Here is a 20,924-nt window from a genome sequence, read left to right as displayed (position 1 = left end):
ATGTAACATATGCGTACATTTACGATATTATATCGAATAACGGTAAACTTTACTTTTGCAAATACGAATACTTTTCGATACCGGATACTCGTACACTTCTGCGAGATCAACAGTGGTTTTATTTATTATGTGGACAATGATTACCAGAAAGGCGTTAATCTTATCAAGGTTTATCTCACTATCAGGTCTCCGCATGTTACGGAAACGGGAATTTCTACGCCGATCAGAGCGTATTCGATCGTGTGTATGCGCATCGGGCAACTCGGAATATCTATAATTTATCAGCGGTTGAAAAAAAGCGAAAAGTTATTCAATAGAACAAAATTAGAGAAAATTATTTACGTGATCAGCATAACGGCGTCGAGGAATAAAGCAGAGGAATAAAGAGTGTTGCACATTTCGATAACTAGAGAGAATAATGCGAGTTTCGTGGACACTGTTTGCAAGGTGATTTACGTGTGGCCGATGTAGTTGCGCAGGTAAGAAAATTAATGCAATAGACGGTTGTCTCTATTTAAAGTCACACTCTTATCTATCTATCTAACATTGCGAATGCATTTGTTAATTTCAATGCATTCCGATGTAAGTATTGGATCTTTCCTGATGGTTGTGATGTGCTCGAAGCGCGTGATTCATTTTACACATAATCATTTTCTCGTATTTCAAAAGTGAGAAAAATATTTGAGGATTAGTCGAACCGAGAAATCTCAGACCAAGGAAGATAGTCACTTCACTTATATCGGGATAAAAATTTCTTCATTTACCGAACGAAGGGTGCGCGCGATTTTCAGAGCGACGTGTTAAGTCGGCAATAATTGGTTACCTAATTAACGAATTAATTATCTGTGAAAAGGGAAAGAGAGATAGTACTCGTTGCTCGTGGGACGTTGGTAATAGGAGACTGAGCTCACACCGCGCATTGAGTCAATATTTGACCCGTGGGATCCACGACCGTTTGTCGAACATCGTCGAGCCGCGATGACGAAAGAATATTTAGGAAAATGTGCGTCTTGTTCAAACAAGAACACACGTGCGCACGTAAACGCTTGCGTATACAACGTGTTATTGCACGGAGGAACGCAAGAGATATCCAACGAAAGTAGTCGCTTCGGATTCTCCGACGCCGATGGACGTGTGATTCCGCGTGAGATTTGAGAAGAGCAGTTAAGTTTCAGAATTAAAAAATCACAATCGTCGAAGCTTCCTAACTCTCTAACAAGTTTCCTTATATATTTTTACAATCGTTAACTTATATCTGTTCCTCGCCATCGAGAACAAATTTGATATCAAATTAGAAAAAAAAATACAAGGAAATAAATATCTCTAATATTTTTCTTTTTCTCAGAAATTTAAATATAAATATCGCCTCGTTTATATAATTCTGTCTGTAGAGCGCGGATCGAAAGGACTTATTCCGTTTGCTTTGAATCTCAAGGGAAAAAGAGAAATTAAATTTCTCTGTTACTAGAAAATTAATAATCTTTATTACTTTCTTATCTTCCTCTCTCATTAAATTCACAAAACACGCTATATATGTATCCTCAAGTCGCATGCATACTGCATACCGTCTGCGTCCTGCAATGTCGTCGGAATGTCCAGTGTTCGATTGCATCCCATAAAAGGTGATGCTAATTAATCCTAATTAACACCTCCGAGTCTAGCGCCGGCTAAAACTAGCTAGATGGAGAATGAGGAGAGTTTTGTCACCTCCGATCGGCGCTAATCAACGTAAGTGCGGTCGGTCTTTCAGTCAGTCTGTTATCTTCGATCCTCGCAGGTGCACATTGCATATTCGAATTGTTCTCTATCGTTTACGTGCGTTTGGTCCCGCCATTTATTTACAGTGCTCAAGTGTGATTAATGGCCCGACGAGGGTACACCTCCCAAGCCTCGTCATCCGCTTATTATAACAACTCGCGTTGGGAACTAGGGCAACAAATTAATGTTCCCGCTAAGTAACGTGTTTTTTTTTTTTTTATTTTTTTTTTTTACTTTATTTTCTCAAGTTTTTAACTTGAGTTTTGAAAACTCGCGTTCTACGAAAATTGTGCTTCTTTTAATATCTTGTGAAGTAAAGCATATAAGAAGAAAGCAAATTTATTCTTGAGATAATTCACATGTTACCCAGTTTGCAAGTCTCGTCTTCAAGCCAGTTCTAGTGATATTAATTTTAACTCGTTTTTAGCTATGTTTAACTAATTTTACGTTTTTTTCCAGATTCGTAATATCAGCTGTAATAAAATATGGACAGTGTTGAATAATTCAGTCAATTATCGATAAGCGTTAATTCATAGTATATGGGACTGATGGATGATCTTTAGTCTGGCAGTGATACTATTTACTGGGTACTAATGCGAAAGCAAAATACAGAAGGTACTACTATACAATAGATTTACATTTATTATATCAGTATCAAATTTTTGTATGATAAGGGCTTTTTGATCTACCGCGATGTCGGAAGAAAGTAAAGAATATCGTTAACAGACACAACACTGATCTGAAGACGATATATTAATTTCGGAGTTGCGGAACGGAGTTTAACACACGAGACGTTATATAATGTTTTTCACGTTATTTGCAACGCCAATATCGCGGAATCTACAATGAAAACACTGCTGCGTCAATGATGGAAAACTGGACGCGCGAAGTTCCAGGCGTGCGCACGATGGAGGTAGATGAAATTGAGAGGCCTAATCCGCTGAAAATAGATCTGTCGAACATGGAGATAGCTTCCCCAAAATATTTATGCCGTTCTCAAGTTATTTTGCGTGTTTTACAAGATTCCTACGCTACGTGAATCTTTGCGTCATGTGTTTCCTGTCTGCGCGCACTGACGAATCGCGATCGTTACGTTCCGGGTTCTTGACGAGCTCGAAGCTCAATTAAACACAAACTCGATTTAAAAAGTTGAACATGAAAGCAGGAATCAAAATGAACAATTGTTGAGTCGGTCTAAAAAATTAGATGATTATAATATAATATAATAATAATTTTAATTAAAAAATCTATAATTTATTTTTTGGATATATAATTCGTCGATCGTAATATTTTCATCGATGATGGTCGTGTCTTTTTTATCACTCCATGCGATTATTAATTGCTAGCTAACAAAGTTAATTGTCTTCTTCCGTGGTAGAAGTATGCATCATTATATGCATCCTCCATGTTTTGGAATAAAATTTCATTCTAATTTGGGATTAGGATGATGCAAGAAAAATGACGTTTTTAACTCTGATAGATCTATAAATCTGTAAATAAAAAAACCGGACGAAGATCAGGCTCGTAAAAATTTATTTTCTCAATCTTCCAGGTAAACTCATCCCACACGTCATATACAAAGCTATAATCACATTAAAATATGAATAGAGGAAGAATTTCTTTCCACGGAGGTGAATAAGATGGATGCTGTGCCAAAGTTGCTTCTTCTGACTATCAACAACATTTTTCAACGACGAGCAAGTGGACGGAGAATTTTTTTCTAATTGACAATCTGGAGGCGCGAATTAAGGAACAATTATGAATTCGAAGCAAGCGGAAACGTGGCTGGCGATACTGTACACCGCATCCATGGTGTTCTCCGTCACGTCTGTCGTATCGCTGGTGGTCACATGGCAGAATTGGCTATTGACGCTAGACGGTTGCATCGATGTCAATTGCGGCTGCATACTCTACGGCATCAATACATTTCGCACGTTCCTCGGCGGCGACGAGAAGCTGTGCCACTTCGCCGCGTACGGTCTCGTACCGGTCATCGTGATCACCTTGTGTCTAAGCGCCTATCACGGATACAGGTGTTGCATACATAAAAATCTGGATGATCCTAAGCGAATTAACCGCGGACGAGTGTACGATGACGACAGGTGCTTATCCCTCTCATTTGTCATCTATGCAAATTTCTATAAAAATTGATTCGCTCGAAGTGATGTGTGTGTGTGTGTGTGTGTGTGTGTGTGATTAAGAATTCCTGTTCAGATTCAGATCAAGTAAAAAAAAGTAAACATTTATTTTTCTTTTAAAATACGAGACTGAAGACTAAACTTTAATTAAAGTAGAATCTTGTTAAAATATCACGTTACCTCAAAATAAAAAAAAAAAAACTTGGTTCGGAGAGGGAACAGAGTAAAACTTCAAGTCACATATGTATCACTTCTCGTTTTTAATTCACAATTATGCGTATATATGTTTCTTTAATCAAATTGTTTTAATAGAAGAAACCTTAACGGACACGTCGTAGTGGTTATAAAAAAAAGAGTTGCCTTTAAATGGTGGATGCCTATCGGTTTCCTCGCAGCGTTCGTCTGCTGCCTGTCGCTCGCCCATGCGGTCGTGACAACTGACGGCTATTACAAAACTTGCGAACAATACAGACGAAATCTCATTCAACTCTTGGGTTCAGGAGGTCGGGAAATTCAAGTAAGATGAGCATCTTACTTTTCCTCCAATGTTAAATAATTTTAACGGCTGGTATATTTAAAACAAAAAAAATGCAATTTTTGAAGATTAGGACTATTTATCTACTGTAATTTGTATTTTGTTGTATAGGCAATCCATAACAGGCTTCCGTGCGGTGCGATTTTCGATTTCATGGATTATGTTCAGCCAGATAGGAATCACTGGAGTCGCAGCGAGATGAATACCGCGATCGCGCTTCAGCTCGCAATATGCACGAGCTGGTTCAATTTCTTCGCTTGGCTGACCGCGTGCTCGATAAACTTCATCATGGCGAGGAAGAGGCAGCGCAATTTAGGAGAAAAACTCTGCTGTTGCTGATTCCGTGTGACATCCTCGGTAAAATGAGCCGAACGCGACAAACTTGACAGTTATTTTTGTGAAACGTAATAGAGATTTTTCTTTAAAGAAATGTGACAGGACGCGGGCGTATATGATTAATGCTCGTGTTAATAGCGTACATTTTATTTATGTATTTTATACAGAGATAGTGTCTTCAATAATTATTTTCCTCGTATGTCAAAAAATTAAAGACTCATCCGCTCTGCCGTGGAAAATAATCGCGTCCCTCTCATATATATTCTATGTAATCGCATTCTCTTTATACATTTTTACACGATTTTCATGACTATATTATACATAACATTGTGTACACATTGGAACAATATTTTTGATCATCCTAAGAGTAAAAGTCCTGTTAAACTTAGCATAAACGAGGGAGAATGTATGATCTCTTTTATACGGTACACCTTTTCCGAAACACAATAATTACGTTATTAGTTACTCATGATAGATGGTAAAGGAAAATACTGTAACACACCTGTTAGTGCAGGCAGTGAAATTCAAGTATTAACTAGTCAAGTATCCGTAAAACTTTCCAACACACACGATTAGGACATTTACTTTATCTCCTGCGCATGTACATACGAGAAAACGTAGAGAAAAGAACCTACAAACCAACGATATAATAAATAACAATATATGAAAATTTAAAGGAGGAATGTATCGTATCTATACTACGCACGTAGACTCGTAAGAATTTATATGTATAATCAAATAATATTCTTCTTAGGATGTGTGTTAAATTAAAAATGCTCTCAGGCTTTCTTAGCACCCTAGTTCGTTCTATTTTATACACGGTGCACAGAATGATGGAGTATATTATTTTAAGGCTTGGAATAACAACGGGGTTCTCCCGTATGTTCAACAAACACACTCAAAATTATACTTCTCGCCGAATTCGTCGCGTTTCTCATATCGGTTCGCCGGAAATTCAACGTTTAATTTTCTATATGCATAGATCACTCTGACTTCTGTGATGGCGGCATTAAAAATCGCTTTTAACTTCTTATAGATTACATCTCACCGTTACGTGATAGGAACTAAACAGAAGAAACAATTTCTCAGATACACTATCCCTTACATATACAAATACAATTGACTCTGTTTATCTTATAATACTATCAGCTTTTATGCTACACAACAGCAAAGACTTTGCAAGCTTGAACGCTACTCGATAAAGGAAGGCACCTAATTATATAAGCTAATATCTACAAATTATGTTACATCTTTATATATATGTATATGCGTGTGCATAAAAACATGTAGATTATAAACATATATATATATATTTTTTTTATATAATATTGTCACATCTTTTTTTTTACACTGAATTAGATCCTGTCCATTGATTAAAAAGGCGCAGTATATTAGCAGTATATAAAATTTGATTAAAATAATTTCCAAAGTTATATAAAACGTATTAAAATTCAGTTGTTGAAATCGAATAATTTAACAAATACAAATACTCCCTCAATGTGAGATAAAAATTAATATTAATATTCCTACTAGTACTGATACACTAAGTACTAGTATCACGTCTACTTTTCATACATTTTATTTAACAGTCTCGATCGTGATGACAATCGCGATTATTAGTGTTCGTTTTTGAATAATGTGTCGATGAACCGTAACGTTGTCGGATTATAAGCGATTACTTAAAAAGAGACATAGCCATCTTACACAATGTATATGTTAATCGAGACTGTTAAACAATAAGTCAGTCTTACACGATAAGGCCAATTCTTTAGGCGAGCCTGTTTGCTTCTTTACGATAAATATTACAAATCACTTCAATGCTATTATCTGCGCCTTTGTAACACTGATTTCTGTAAATGATCCATTATGTTAATTTTTCGTAAGGAATACTCTGTTATAATCTCTTCCCCGAGAGACCATAAATATACGATAAAAATTTCTCCTCCTTTCATCAACGTTAGACTTTGCGACGAATTGCGTTGACAGATACATATATGTATATAGTGTACAGTGTATGTATATATGTATATAGTGTACACACATATATAATACAGATTAACTTTCTTAGAAAAATTGCTTTGTATGAACTAGTAGATTGTACTAGTAGAAATCTACAAATTTTTAAAGTACAAACGTAGTGAAAAAACTTAGCTGCAAAAATAGATGCACGAGCTTTCTCTACCTACTTTTATTTCATTTTTGGTATCGAGCTGCCAAGTTCCACAACCTGGTTTTATGTTAAAACGTAAGTTGGGAAGTGTCTGTCTCTCTCTCTCTCTCTTTCTTTCTTCCTTTCAACATTTCAAAAATCAACAGTTTTCTTTAATATAATGTCTTTTTTCCCATCAATTTCTTATAGCTATCTGTCTTGTTTGTGTAAATCTTCTAAAAATGCAAAAAGTAATTAAAAAGTGGTAGTATATGAATTAATACTTTCCGACATTAGTGTAAATCACGTTTTATACGATCCCATCCACACGTTTGTCAGTTAGACATGTGTATGTATAAATATATCTGCTCATGCTGTATGCCTTCTGATATAAACATGCGCAGCTACTTGCTGCTATCACATCACATTGTAGACGTTTGTGAAAAAAACGCACAAGCGCCAAAAAGACGTTGATCGTGTTCCACATAATTTAGTTTAATCAATTCAAGGACAATTTAAGCGTTTAAAGAAACGGCTTCTAATAAATATTGTAGCATTAGATATTTGGTCTAATCGTAGAGCAGAAAGCTTTAAGTTAGAATATTGATTTTTGTAATCCTCCATAAGAGATCTAAATAAATTACATTCCTCTGTCTTATATCTTTTCACAAACGTGCATTCCAAAAACAAGTGAAACGGGCATAACTTTATTCACTCGGAATTTCACTCTGACGTATTTGCGCGTTCGAAAAGCTCTTAAACGCAAAGGTCCTGTGTATATGTACAACCTGTATATCGATTTTCCAATTGGAGATTTATCATGTGTGTCATTTTTACTGAAATTTTTTCAAGAGTTAATTAATCTCTTGCTAACGCTACAGTGTGCATGTATGTATGTGTGTGTCGGGGTGTGTGTGTGTGTGTGCACGCATTCACAATATACACATAATAAAAATCTAATCAATTAAATTAAATTTTGCGGTGTTTACCGGTGTTTATCGGTATCTCTACGGTATACACAACGAATCAATCAACTATATCATATCGATGCTCCATTTGTTCCTGCGTCGCTAACAAACGGCTTTGTTGTCGACTAGCTGCTAACGGGAACCATCTCATTTTAGGTGAACGGATTGCTCCGCCTCTTCAACGATCCGAATCGCTTCTCCGACGCCTCGCGGATCACCTCGAAGGGCGCTACCTTCGCCCGTCCCGCCTGCTTCTCCTCGTTCTCATCGCTGGGGAAGTCCTCGAAGCTCATGTTGCTGAAACCGGCGGTCGCGGCCGTGCTCTTCTTACCCTTGGGCGTTTTCTTGTGGCTCACCGACTTGGTCTTGTGGGACGCCTTGTACGTCGGCAACACGTCGATGGCGTCACCGTGGTTCTCGTTGATCAGGTGATACTTGGACTTGTCTGCCTTGGATTTATCTTTCTTGTTGTGCTTCGGCGTGTCGTCGTCCGCGACGACCAGCGGCTCGGGCGACATGGGCGATATCATGTCGGACGTGATGTCCACCTTGGAGACGCTGTTGACCGCGTGCACGATGATCCTGGCGGTATGCGTGGTCGTTTGAATCGCGTAGACGGACGGTGGTTGCGGCTGCGACGGCGGGGTGGGTGTCAAGTGAACGACGCTGTTCTTCGGGGACTGCACGACGCCGCTGACCGGCAACACCGTCGTTAACGCGACGTTGTCCACGTAGCTCGGCGAATGCGATTGCGACAGCGACAGCGACTGCGACAGCGACAGGGACGTTGGACGTTGCTGCTGTTGTTGTTGCTGCTGCTCGTTGAGCTTCAGCGAGGCGAACTCCTCGAACGGGATCGACCCGAAGAGGTCCTTGGACGGTTCCGCGCTGACCGTTGGCTCGGAGTTCACCGTCACCATGCCGTACTTGGACGTGCACGCGATCGTGCTCGAGTGACTAGCGTAATAATTGTCTGGTACCGCGTTGTGGGACTGTAGCGGAGCGCAGTTAGCATAATCGATGTACGAGGAAGGGCCCGCCGGGCTCAGAAGCGACACGGGCTGAGTCGACGTGGGATCGACGCTCGTGAAATTAGCCTGGGCGCTGTTGAAGGGATTGGTAAACCCGCTCGGGCTGAATGGGGAAGAGCCGAAGAGGTCCCTCTCGATGTTCTCTTCCTCCTCGGCAATGCTGACGTGAGGGCTGCTCTTGATCGGCGACGACGCTTGGACCGGTTGATGGAACGACGCCGGTTCCTCGAAGATGGTCTTGCTGTTCGCGATTACAATGCTCTTGGGATATTTGCAGGGCAACGAGGCGGACTTTATTGGCGCGGGTGTAGGCTTGCTCTCCGTCACGTCCACGAACACCTCCGTCGGTATCGGCGAGCTCGAGATCGGCGTCACCAGGTTCGAGTTGTGAGGCGAGTTCTTCGCGCTGCCGGCCGGATCGACGTTCCTCGGTTCGCTCTCACGACTGTCGCTGCTCTTCCGCGAGCTGCTGGACCTCGGGAAGGGCGCCAGGGCGAACACGTCGTCCTCCACCTTCCAGATGCCGTTGTTGAGCGACTTGGACTTGGACTTGTCGTTGTCGTTGTCGGACGAGCTGTCGCCGTTGTTGAACAGCAGCGGCTTCGAGCCGTACTGATGCCGCACGAAGGGATCGCCGTGCGACTGCTCCGGCTTGGACTCGGGGTCCAGCTCGTCGTCCAGGAGCAGCGGCTTCTCGCCGTACTGATGGCCAACGATCGGGTCCGCGTCGATCGTCGGCAGCTGTTGCTCCTGCTGCCGATAGTGATGCCTCCTCGGCCTCTTCATCCTGTAGTCGTCCTCGTGCGTCGCCACGGATTCGCATTCCGCGTGATACGCGGAACTACCGCACGTACGCACGCTCTCGGAGATGGTCTCGTCGTGCTTGCCGCGCACGCGGCCCCCGTCCTCGTCGTCCTCGTCGTCGTTCACCTCGCCGTCGTTGCCCTCCTCGTCGTTCATCGCCCGCAGGTCGCTGGCCGAGCCGATCGAGTCGTCCGACTCGTACTCCACGTTCGTCGCGTTATCCGCGTTGCTGTCGTGTTGCTGGGCGGCCACTCGCCTCCTGCGGTTCAGCACGTTCTTCACGCGCCGCCTCTTCGTCTTCTTCGCCCGTTCCTTCGCCTCCTTCGCGCCCTTGTCGCTGTCGCTCGACACCTCGTCGGCGTTGAACGCCAGCTTCTCATACTTGGACCGATCCTCCGCCGGCGCGCGAACGAACGGCGGCGAGACCGGGCTGGATTCCGTGATCAGGGACGCCTCGTCGTCCACGCCACCGCCTTGCTCGGCCCCGGAGTTCCACTGCGCCAGCGGCACCCTCGGCCTACCGTTCGTCGGTTTCCCTGCAAAACAGAGGGTCGCGTTGCGTTAGTACGATTATCTGGAAGACGTTTCTTTAATCATAAGTATTTTCTGTTAACTTTAGAACTAGACTAGCACTGAAAGTTATCACTGAACCTCCGTTATCACTGTAAAGCGTTACTTACCTATATTCTTTTACTTTGCAAAACATCATCAAAAAGATACGACTCGGTCTATGATAGGAAATATCGACCGTTTCACAATTTGAGAAACTTTTTCTTATACTATGCAGAGTATCCCAAATCTTGTAATGAAGAGGCGCAAACTGCAAATTCGCCGGGAAATTTTCAGCATAGTCTGGGATACTCTGTACATATTTAGAAGATTTTAATACACGCGTTTTAATGGTCCGTATATTAATACGATAAAAAAGCTAAAATTACATATGTATTTGACTCCCAATAAGAAATTATATTAATATTCTCCCTGAGGTATCATTTCCTTAATTTACTCAACTCTCTAGTTCTGTTAGTAATTCTGTAGTATTATACAAAATAATTTCCGTGAACTGTAGTCGTATTATAAATTTTACTTTCAACACTTTTAGATTATTTGAAACCTCCTGATATAACTGATATAACTGACTTTTATAAAGCATGATATCGTTATCTATAGAAGAAAAAAGAATCAGAAGAAACGGGAAATGTCTGATTAGGTCTGTTGCAGACAGTGCACTTTGCTGAGTATATGATGTGCATTGATATTTGCAGTTTTACCGTAATGAGCTTCCAGAAAAAGGCAATGTTGTGTTCCTCGACGTGGAGAAAGTAGCACAATATACATATTCTAGGACAAGCTATTGTTAGTACCGCCACCAATAGGTCTGGAACAGTCCTAATCAGGTTCAGAGGATTGAGGATGAGTGTTTTGAAAAACGCAGTAATGCTCTGAGTGACAGGTTCGCCTTTAAAGCCACCACGAGAATGCACCCGTATCCCTTGGCGAATTGCATTCAGATCGTTCCCGTGTCTCGCACAAAGGGGCAAAGTATTGCTGCGTTTTCTGCCAGTAGCGTTCAGAAAAAAAAACAAATACTCCGTATGCTAATTTACATTTTATTGCTGCAACATTATTTGTCTTAATACAGCGAGAAAGGTATTGTCCAGAGATGTTTGTCGGCCCCCTATAGTGCTCTCAAATCGCAAAACGGATTTCTCTCTCTCTTTTTCACACGAGTCTCGCTATAGATAAAGGAGAAGCATGCTTGTATTCGATGATGACTGATGTGATAACAAGTTCTTTTTCTTTTTGCATGACATATCAAACTTAATTCACCGTAATTAGGGTTCTCCGAGATAGTACATTGTCAGAGACACTATGGGAGGCAAACAAAGCAGGACAAGATTGATAAAGAAAGATTTCGTAAACAAACGATTCGAAACGGAAGAAGGGCTTGTGTGTGTGCCTCCCAAACTCATTAGGTTGTTCCAGACATTGGACAGACAAGAGTACAATTTCTCGTAAGCCTTTCTCACACAGAGAAACAAGCGCGTTTATCAATTGTCGTCAATTGTCTCCGCCTTGCCGTACCTTGATAGGATTTGTGACACACACGCTCAAGGAAGAATTAACATTACGGCGATTCTGGTAATACTACTAGCGCCAGTGAGAAAAAGATACTCCTAAGTTCGTTGGACTTTTTGCATAAAATTAATTCTCCCCGATATAATTTTTTTTTAAATATATATGTCGTTATATATCTGAATTTATTACTCTGCTATGTAGAAACTCTATTAGGAGGTATAACAATTATAACAAGTACGTACAATATTGATTAATACCTATAGCACTTGTTACAATATATAAGATATGTTATTTGATATAGACATTAACGCATTTTGGACAGATACATAGGACGAGTATGCAAAGTACGAAGAGTACACAACACATATTGTAATTTTTACACTTTTGAAGAAGATAAAGTGATGTAATTTGGCGGTTCTGCTTTTTCCAATTATTTCTCTTCCAAGTTACAGATAGTACAATGCTAAATTACATCATCTTATCCTGAAATTTTGTATACAGGCCAAACAGATACAGTTGAAGAAATATTAGTTGTACCACAAAGAAACCAAATTAACGAATACCGTGTGAAAGCAGTGTAATTGAGATCCGATGAAAAGAAACAAACAGAGAAGAAAAGGAGAAAAAGAGTCGTGATGAGAGAAATAAGGACGAGGAAGAAGAGCGAGAAATGAAAATAATCGCCAAGTATTATTTGCCAGCCACTGTAGTATTACCATCGCGCGAAGCAGATACAATCTTGTAATTTTTTTAAAAATATAATTACCCTTAATGTACGTCTGTATGTATATATTCACGCATAGCGCAGAGGATCGTCATTTTTTCTGTGGGAAGGAAAGGTTCGCGCCGATACTTCCACACACAAAAATAAATCTTCGTACTCGACAATATATTCTAAAATAAACGATCTTTCCGAGTCCCATTATCTTTGCGTTAATACGCCACGTTTCGTATTAATCGCGTTGAGTATAATTCTCTTGGAAATACTTGAAACCTATTCTTCCCACGTTCTTCCTCTTTTTATATGCTATATAATACAATCATTATGACACATAATACGTTTGCACGTATATGTATATGAGTAGGACAAAATAGTGTGCCTAAATTTTGTATATCACATAATATATAACATAATTTTTCATATATATATATATATATATATATATATATATATATATTGCATTATTTATATATATGTATGTATGTGTGTGTTTATTTATTTATATTTATATCTATATGCATATGTAATATGTAATTTGTTCCTCCTTTTTATCGATACATTCACTGTTCCGTACGGAAACACTAAAAATAAAAGCTAATTCCGTTTTGTGCACTACATATCATAGGAACATCTATTGTAAAGACAAAATTTGTTTTATCCTATATGTTCATCATATTTTCAACAATATTTAATAATTACACTTTTTATAACATAATCAATATATAGCATATTTTTCGTGCTAATGTTCGATGTATTATCCTTACGCTGTAACTTACTATTTGAGGTAAGTAGAAGTTAATATGTAATTCACTGGTAATATTCTACCATCCCTTTCTCATTTAATTGAGCATAACTGAGCAGATTTGCATCACAATCTCTTTTCATATCGTTCATATCGTTTTATCAAAACAGTAACGAAGCGTTTTAACAAGTGTCAACGTAAAAGAAAATATTTTGTGAATTATGAATGTTATTAAGCATAAAAAAATGGATCAGATAAACAATTATGTATGTATTGCACATGCGTGAAAATTTTTAAATAATTACACGATAATCTTTCGTGAATAATATCATGAGTAGATATACATAAAAATAAAGTTAGATCTATTTCCTTTCAAAAGAATAATTTGTGCATAGATTACACTTTTATCAATGATCTATCCTATTATATTTAAAAGATAAGATTTGTTCACACAAAATAACGAGAGCGCATATAATGAGTTTTTGAAGTTCATTAGTTAACTAAGGCATTTTGTTCATTTCCATTTATACGAATAGCAACTTTAAGCTTAGTAACTTATCACACGTCTTTGGTAGATCAGACGGTAGTAGAAAAACCCACGATTCTTTTATTTATCTAAATAAACATTCTTAAAAAAAAGACATTAGTTCCTTTTAATTAATGAAGCAGTGCAACAATATGATCAACAATATTATCACACAATAACTGATTATGTATTATATCACAAATCAAGTTTCACATGTAATACTAATTAAAAATTGAGAGAGGATTAGAGGAAACATTTATTTTATATATTACTTTGAAACGTTACTTCTTGCATTGCGTTAGTTCAAAATTCTATTAATGAAAATTAAGAATTATGTACATGGAAGTGCAGAAAAGCGTAACATGCTGATAAATCGTCATTTCAGCATTTATCTACATCTATTGTCCACAAACATTTTGTATAAATACATTGCTATTTATAGATGATCTTATTCAACGATCATTCCAATTGTGAGCAATCGAAATAATTAAATTCAAAGATGAAAAAGAATTGGAAAAAAAGAGCAGTTATAATAGATATTATTTTTTATAACTGTAGGAATAACACTTTTCTAATTTTAGCTGAATCGTTCTTCATTTCTGTCATTGACCTATATCCTCACATGTGTTATTGTGATTCAAAGGCATATCCATTTTATAATTTCCGTTAAACGTCTCATAACTTTTACTATTTAAAGATTTTGTCAAATATACAAAATTAAGCTAGAAAAGAAAACAAATATTGTAACGTAATTAAAATAAAAATAATTAAGTCTAATTCTGTTACTGAACGGAACTATAATGTTCTAAATTCGTGATTATCAAACATATCTAACATCTCTGATCTTTTCATATTTATATTCTGTATATAAAGCTAAGGTATGAAATTTTGGAAATAGTGGTGTCTTAGTTGTATAACAAGATTACTTCTAGTACTTTGTTTCTTACAAAGTAATTCGATAATGAATTAAATGTAATAAAGTATTCGAAAAATTAAATGACCGAATTACAATATCTATATTGTAAATTACGTCTATAAAACTTTACTTATTCATCGATATATAGAAAATAAATGTTACGTTAGATTAATATATGAAGCTACACATATTCAACAATTTATATATACAATATATATAAAAAAATCTCTTCAGAATTTTTTAAATGAGCATTTTTTTAGATAAACTAAGTATCGAATTTCATAAATGCCTTGATATATTTGATATACAACTGAGACTGACCGAAAGCGATGAAAGACAATGGTCACAACTACAGCTTAAAACCTGCTACTTCACGTAGCGACGATAGCAAAAGTAAGAAACCAAGTATTAAGACAACGAGCAAATGGCTTTCAAATCAAGTGTAGATTAATAGATTAATGTAGGAACAAGTGGAAAAAAGATGATGAGAAGGACAGAGTGTAAGAAGGATTTTATGCATTACCTCCAGCAATAGCAGCAGTCTTTGACCCGATTTTACTCTTCTTCCCTGCTAAGAAAGAATTAAAACGTTAATAGATATTTCAGTCTTGTGATGAAATATATACGTTTGTATTGATTTCTCAGACGTAGAACTTTAACGAGAGCTTACTTGGCAGGCTAAAGGGTGCAGATTCAAAAGGATCTTCCGGTAACTCTGTATACGTCATAACAAGGCTTTCGCGACTTTTCACCCCACTGATACTGGTATTGCTCCCTCTTCTTATTTTGTCAAATTCAGCACCGAAGATATGATCTTCCGTTAATTGATTAAAAGGTTGTACATCCTCAAATGGATTCCATGCCGCCACATCCGCACTCAACGATCTCCCTTCTGATCCCATTAGGCTTGAAAGTTCGCCCTGATAAGAGAATGTAGGCAAGTTTTTAAGTATTAACTGTTTTCAAGCAACACTCAATATTTTATTAGTTACTTGAAGATGAGGGAGTATTACTAATGATAGAGTGCGGTGCATAAAATATAATAATATATAAATATATATATAAACGAGATTCTAAATATAAGAATAAAATCAAATTTCACATCTCTTGTAATTTACTTTATTTTATCCAAAGAAATTTTCATTTTACCTGTATCATGAATAATTTTTCTATAAAAAAAAAAACTTCGTTATCTTTTCGTGCATAATACTAGACACAATTTTAAACTATAAAAAATAGAGAAGTCAAAATAGAGAGAGAGAAAAGTCTGTCTCCATAATATAAACATGATTCGTATTTTGTAGGTAATACCGTTCAACAAAAATAAACATAAAATTGTGCGCTTTATGTACTTACAACACGTACATGCGAGGCACTAGTTGCTATACAAGGCCTTGTATCATTTGGAAGTTCCGGTGGTGTAGTCGTATCATCGGAACGTGGCTTGACCGAAGCCTCATATGGCGCCAAGAATTGAGTGGTTTCAGTTGCGAATGCTCTGTAAACATCGAAATATAGCCATTGTAATATAAATGTGTCTTGACGCAAAAGAAGATTCTAATCTCTTAAAACTTTCGTAGACGTCGGCGCTAATTTAAAAGAAATTTGTCGAATATTCAAGTCTCGTAAGTATCAAATTTTCGTTAAAAAAAATCTGCGAATACAATGTAAAGAGAAGAAATAGATTTAAATAGGTCTTACTTGTTAAAAGCGCTCGTGTCACTGACGTTTCTCCTGTGACGCGAGGACGACAATGTCGGACTGTCAGGCGGAGATATGCTCGAACTTATATTCTGACTCAAACTTTCTGTCTTATTAACCGGCTTCGGCAAAGCCGGCGGCGTCACCGTCGATGGAGTCGCCTTGTTAGGCCCCGTCGAAATGGACAATTTCGACGGTAGTGAGGTGACTGGCGGATATTTGGATGACGATGGATAACTAGGGTTGGACAGTTTCGGAAGAATCTTGCCGGGTTTAGGTGCAACGGGAGGTGGTATCTTGGCGGGCGGCGGCATCGCTCTCGTGTCGTCTTTGAACGGATCCGGATACCCTGGAAAAGCAGCAATGTGATAAAAAGATCACTCTCGATCATTCTTGCTTTTACTCCGTGGAACTTAAGCGTGCCATTATTTAGGATTACCTGACGGCGGAAATAGAGCCTCCAAATTCTTCTCGTTTACGTTCGTTGTAGCTCTCGCTGCCTCGTGCTGCCTCGAATCGAAGTAAAACGCATTTTTATCTTGAACGGTAACGGGTGACTGCTGAGTTAAAGGAGAGTGACTGATCATCGGGCTCTGCGATTGACCGTACTGCGACGGTTGTGCTTGCGACTGACCGAAAGGAACACTTTGACTGGGGGTGCAAACATGTGGCGATACCTGACAGAACGAAATAATCAAGCATTTGTGGCAAAAATATCTAAATGTTTTCGTATATTTCAAGCGGAGTGTGCTCGCGATTTGTTGACCTTACTTGAACGTAAGAGATAGAATTTGCCGGTGTAGTTTGCGTTGAATTTCCTTGGCCCGATATTTGTCCCACGATTTGACCACTCAAACTGATCGGTCCCGTGCTAACGGCTTGCCCCTTCGGTCTTTGTCTCGGAGTCACGGACGTACCCTCGACCGTCGTCGCTATAGGCGTGGGTTTCGGCGTTTTTACAGATGCTGCTCTTTTAATATTCTCGGATTCCATGGGTGGACATGGCAATGATTCTATCGTCGGGGTTGGGACTTTCTGTAAAGATAAAATCGAGAAAACGGTTGTTACGGAACGGCACGTAAGAGACGCATTTCGTATAAATTTGCTAGTATATATGTAAAAATATTATAATCTACATACATGTAAATTTTGCACAGGACATTCTTTGCCTTGAATTTGAAAAGCAATTGCAGACACTTGATAAATATCAGGGCGTATGTCAGGATCTGGCTCAAGCATGTACCGAATTAAACAATGGAGAGCTTTACTATATCTATAACATAAAAATATTTTATGTACACATCTAATCTACTTAACTACTTAACACACATATATAAGGCTAAATCATATTATTCTTCTATCATTTTATTCGTTCGTTAAATAGCTAAAGATTCGGGCAATTTGTATCGGCTACGTGACTTTTCACATACCTCGAATTATCCGGTATAGTGAAATTCCCAGATTGTATAGCAAGCGTGCTCTCGCCAAACGGTAGTGTAAAAAAGCAGAGTTTATATAACAGACATCCTAAAGCCTGAAAGACAGGATTCTGTGTAAAAAGACTGGCAATGCTGATAAAATTTTTCAATTTTATTTATATATTACCATCGTATGTGTGTGCGACGTATATAAAAACACGTAAGTGATATACGTTACCCATATATCCGCTTTCGTAGTAATAGGTTTTCCGCAGTACATGTCAACCATTTCAGGTGCTCTGTAGCTTAAAGTGGTATATTTCTTTATCTCCTCCTCAACCACCGCGGCGCCGTGGACATTGGGATTGAGAACTTTTCCCGTCGCGGACCCAAAATCACACAGAACGTAATGACCGCTGTCAGCGAGCAGTATATTTTCCACCTATCGCGAGACAATTAAATGTAGATCAAGATATTTCTGACGGCGTTATGTAATGCCCATTAAAGTAGTTCACCTTGAGATCTCTATGAATTATGGGAGTTTGACAATGATGCAATCTTGATACGGCTTCGCAAACGTCACAAAAAATTTGTAGAACTTCTGATTCACTGAAACCTGTTTGCAACCTAGAAATAGGAATAGGAAATTGTTAACGTATGCCATAAATTTTCATCTCGTTAGATAAGCAATTGGCAATATTTTGCAATTAAACAGAAGTGTGACATATATATATATATATATATATATATATATATATATAATATGTACATACAGATATATATATATATATAATATGTACATACAGATATATATATATATATATACATATAGAAGTAAAATTGTCTTAATATTATAAAAAAATGTGATAAAGAGAATTATTTCTAACCTGTTATTCATCATTTGAAGAACTTGGGATTTACAGTAAGGCATTAAAAGCAGAAGTTCGTGTATTCCTCCAGTGGTGTGAGTTATGCTACTATCTACATATCCTATAATATTTTTATGACCGCTCAGGTTGCTCTGTAAATAGAAGGAATTCATTCAGTCTTTAATCTACGTAACCAAGATATTACATTTCTGTAAAAAAGGGGGGGCATTAACTTAGCACCACTAATTATCACTAGCGTTTTATTATTCACGAAGATACTTACGGCAATTTGTATTTCCCTCTTGCACACATTGAGATCATGTTCATTGTTGACATACATTCGTTTAAGTGCATATCGTCCACCTGAGGATTTGACCAAAAATACAATCGCAAATCCTCCTGTAAAATAACAATTGCGCTATAAGAGGCGAGTGCACAGCAGAAAGGGACAGAGAAAAAAAGAAATATGCTAATGTTCATTACTTAATTACGTAATCGATATATGTATATTAAAAATTAGATTAAAGAAAGCAAATTAATAATGACTAGAACGACAAAAGTGAAAGCTGTAGGATTACTGTGGAACACTTTGCCGCGTTGTAACTTGAACACAGATACAATTACAAGCGTGGCAATAAAAGATATGATATCCGCGTTTCCAGTATTTGTGCTTTATCTCAAAGTAAATTTACTGATTGGACAATCAATTTCTATTTGCCAGCTCCGGACATATCGACGCGTAACAATAAAACTTTATCGTCCGATATTCCAGTGCACTATTTCACAAAAACATTTATTGAACAAATTCTGAGGCCGCAGCATTAACTGGCCAAAAAAAAAAAACGGAGCAACAAAGCTGATGTTCCTTGGGAAATGCGCACTTCACCGTCAACGTATCAACGACTCCTGAGAACTAACGAGCTCAATGATGCCTATCGAAGTATCTCGGAAGATCTCTTCAGCAAATCTCGCAGCATTGACTGTCTGGAAGATGATCGACCGTTCATTCCGAGGTAGCAAAGGACCCCTGGGAGCTACCTAGCTTAACGATGTCCACCAACCACCCACTGTCGGTGCTTATCCATGCTCACGAGGACGACCGGGACAGAGAGGAGAGGAAAAAAGCGGAACCGACCAGGCGGGGCGGAGAGGGCGTTCTAGGTTGCGGTGCAAAATAGAACGGAGAATAAGAGGGAGGGGGGCGGGATCCACGTCCACCGGAGGCTGAAACAGGAGCTCGAGGGCGGGAACGAGAAAAGTATGGTATTTAGGATCGAGAAACGACCCCCCCCCCTCGAGACCGCGTACCTTCCGCCAGGACCTCCTCGACGGTGACCGTGTGGCGGCCCACGACGAACACCTTCCCCAGGTAGCTGTTGGGCTCCTTCGACGTGTTGTCGATCTTGGAGAATAGCTTCTTCATGCTGGCGCGCTACGTCCTCGTCGCCGACGTCGATTTGACATAGGGGACCCCTCGCGCCGCGCTGCGCTCCGCTCCGCCGAGCCCGCCGATCACCGCCCCCGGAACGGCACGGCACGGCACGGTACGATACGGTACGGTACGACGGCACGGCGATCTGGCGCGGCGCTCTCTCGCGCGGCTGGACCTCTCCTCCTTCTCCTCCGCCACCACTGTCCCCGGTGTCCCCCTCGAGAGAGCGAGAGAGAGCGCGAGAGCTAAGAGAGAGAAAGAGAGCGCGAAAGAGGGAAAGAGCGAAGGCCCGTTCTCGATTTCTCGCGAACGGCGCGCGTCGCCGGGCAACGCGGTCTCCTTCCTCGCGATCGTCGGCAGGTCGGCTCGACCGGGGCGCACCTCAGCCGAAGGATATCGCCGCGACGGTGGTCATGATAACGGTGGTCGTCCGCGTGTCATACATCAACTCCGCCGCCGTTCCTCGGTCGACATATTCGGGCCGCGGGCCGACTGCGCAGCCGCGCCTCCGCAGCGGCGACGTCGGAAACATATGTGCGCTACTTCCGGCCGAATGTCAAAACGCCGTGGTCCGTTGCTCCGTTCCTCGCCGCTCGGCGTCGCGCGTCGCGCGCCAGCCGGCTACCGTGGCGCCGTCGTCCCGGTCGTCCGTGAGATCGGGCCGCGCGCGCGCGCGCGAAAAGCTCGGATCGCGTCGAACGAGGATCCTTCCCTCTCATCGGCGTCGCGAGATCGTCGGATAGAGAAGAAAACGAGGGAACGGGCGTTGAAAAACCCTCGTGAGACGAGTCCTCGACTCGA

At 39.7% G+C, this 20,924-nt stretch overlaps 2 protein-coding genes across 9 annotated transcripts; one reads left to right on the top strand and one right to left on the bottom strand.

The window, feature by feature from the left end:
* Window positions 1–197: 197 nt before the first annotated feature.
* On the top strand, window positions 198–5,322 carry LOC143901136 (uncharacterized). 6 transcript variants are annotated; one of them, XM_077413126.1, is made up of 6 exons: window positions 217–479; window positions 2,218–2,373; window positions 2,485–2,671; window positions 3,311–3,860; window positions 4,209–4,413; window positions 4,543–5,322. In XM_077413126.1, the coding sequence occupies exons 4-6, from the start codon at window positions 3,517–3,519 to the stop codon at window positions 4,768–4,770; spliced, it is 777 nt and encodes a 258-aa protein (XP_077269252.1). In that variant the 5' UTR covers window positions 217–479; window positions 2,218–2,373; window positions 2,485–2,671; window positions 3,311–3,516; the 3' UTR covers window positions 4,771–5,322. The 6 variants fall into 6 exon arrangements, with proteins under 6 accessions (XP_077269254.1, XP_077269252.1, XP_077269248.1 ...); XM_077413128.1 differs by lacking the exon at window positions 2,485–2,671 and having other exon boundaries at window positions 198–479; window positions 4,212–4,413; XM_077413122.1 differs by lacking the exon at window positions 2,485–2,671 and having other exon boundaries at window positions 344–479.
* Window positions 4,899–20,829, bottom strand: Nak (Numb-associated kinase). 3 transcript variants are annotated; one of them, XM_077413105.1, is made up of 14 exons: window positions 20,000–20,829; window positions 18,975–19,090; window positions 18,710–18,843; window positions 18,338–18,449; window positions 18,061–18,264; window positions 17,835–17,938; window positions 17,545–17,677; window positions 17,176–17,439; window positions 16,844–17,081; window positions 16,405–16,753; window positions 16,060–16,201; window positions 15,374–15,623; window positions 15,227–15,274; window positions 4,899–10,255 (listed from the first exon to the last, which is right to left on the bottom strand). In XM_077413105.1, exons 1-14 carry the CDS (start codon window positions 20,112–20,114, stop codon window positions 8,037–8,039), a joined length of 4,428 nt encoding a protein of 1,475 aa, XP_077269231.1. In that variant the 5' UTR covers window positions 20,115–20,829; the 3' UTR covers window positions 4,899–8,036. The 3 variants fall into 3 exon arrangements, with proteins under 3 accessions (XP_077269231.1, XP_077269232.1, XP_077269233.1); XM_077413106.1 differs by having other exon boundaries at window positions 15,227–15,271; XM_077413107.1 differs by having other exon boundaries at window positions 16,069–16,201.
* Window positions 20,830–20,924: the final 95 nt, after the last annotated feature.

This window comes from Temnothorax americanus, unplaced genomic scaffold, assembly GCF_048541705.1.
Source record: "Temnothorax americanus isolate GAGA-0224 unplaced genomic scaffold, ASM4854170v1 Scaffold32, whole genome shotgun sequence".
NCBI classification, from domain to species: domain Eukaryota; kingdom Metazoa; phylum Arthropoda; class Insecta; order Hymenoptera; family Formicidae; genus Temnothorax; species Temnothorax americanus.
The sequence above is the reverse complement of the archived record's forward strand: the minus strand, read 5'-3'. Positions and strand labels throughout refer to the sequence as shown.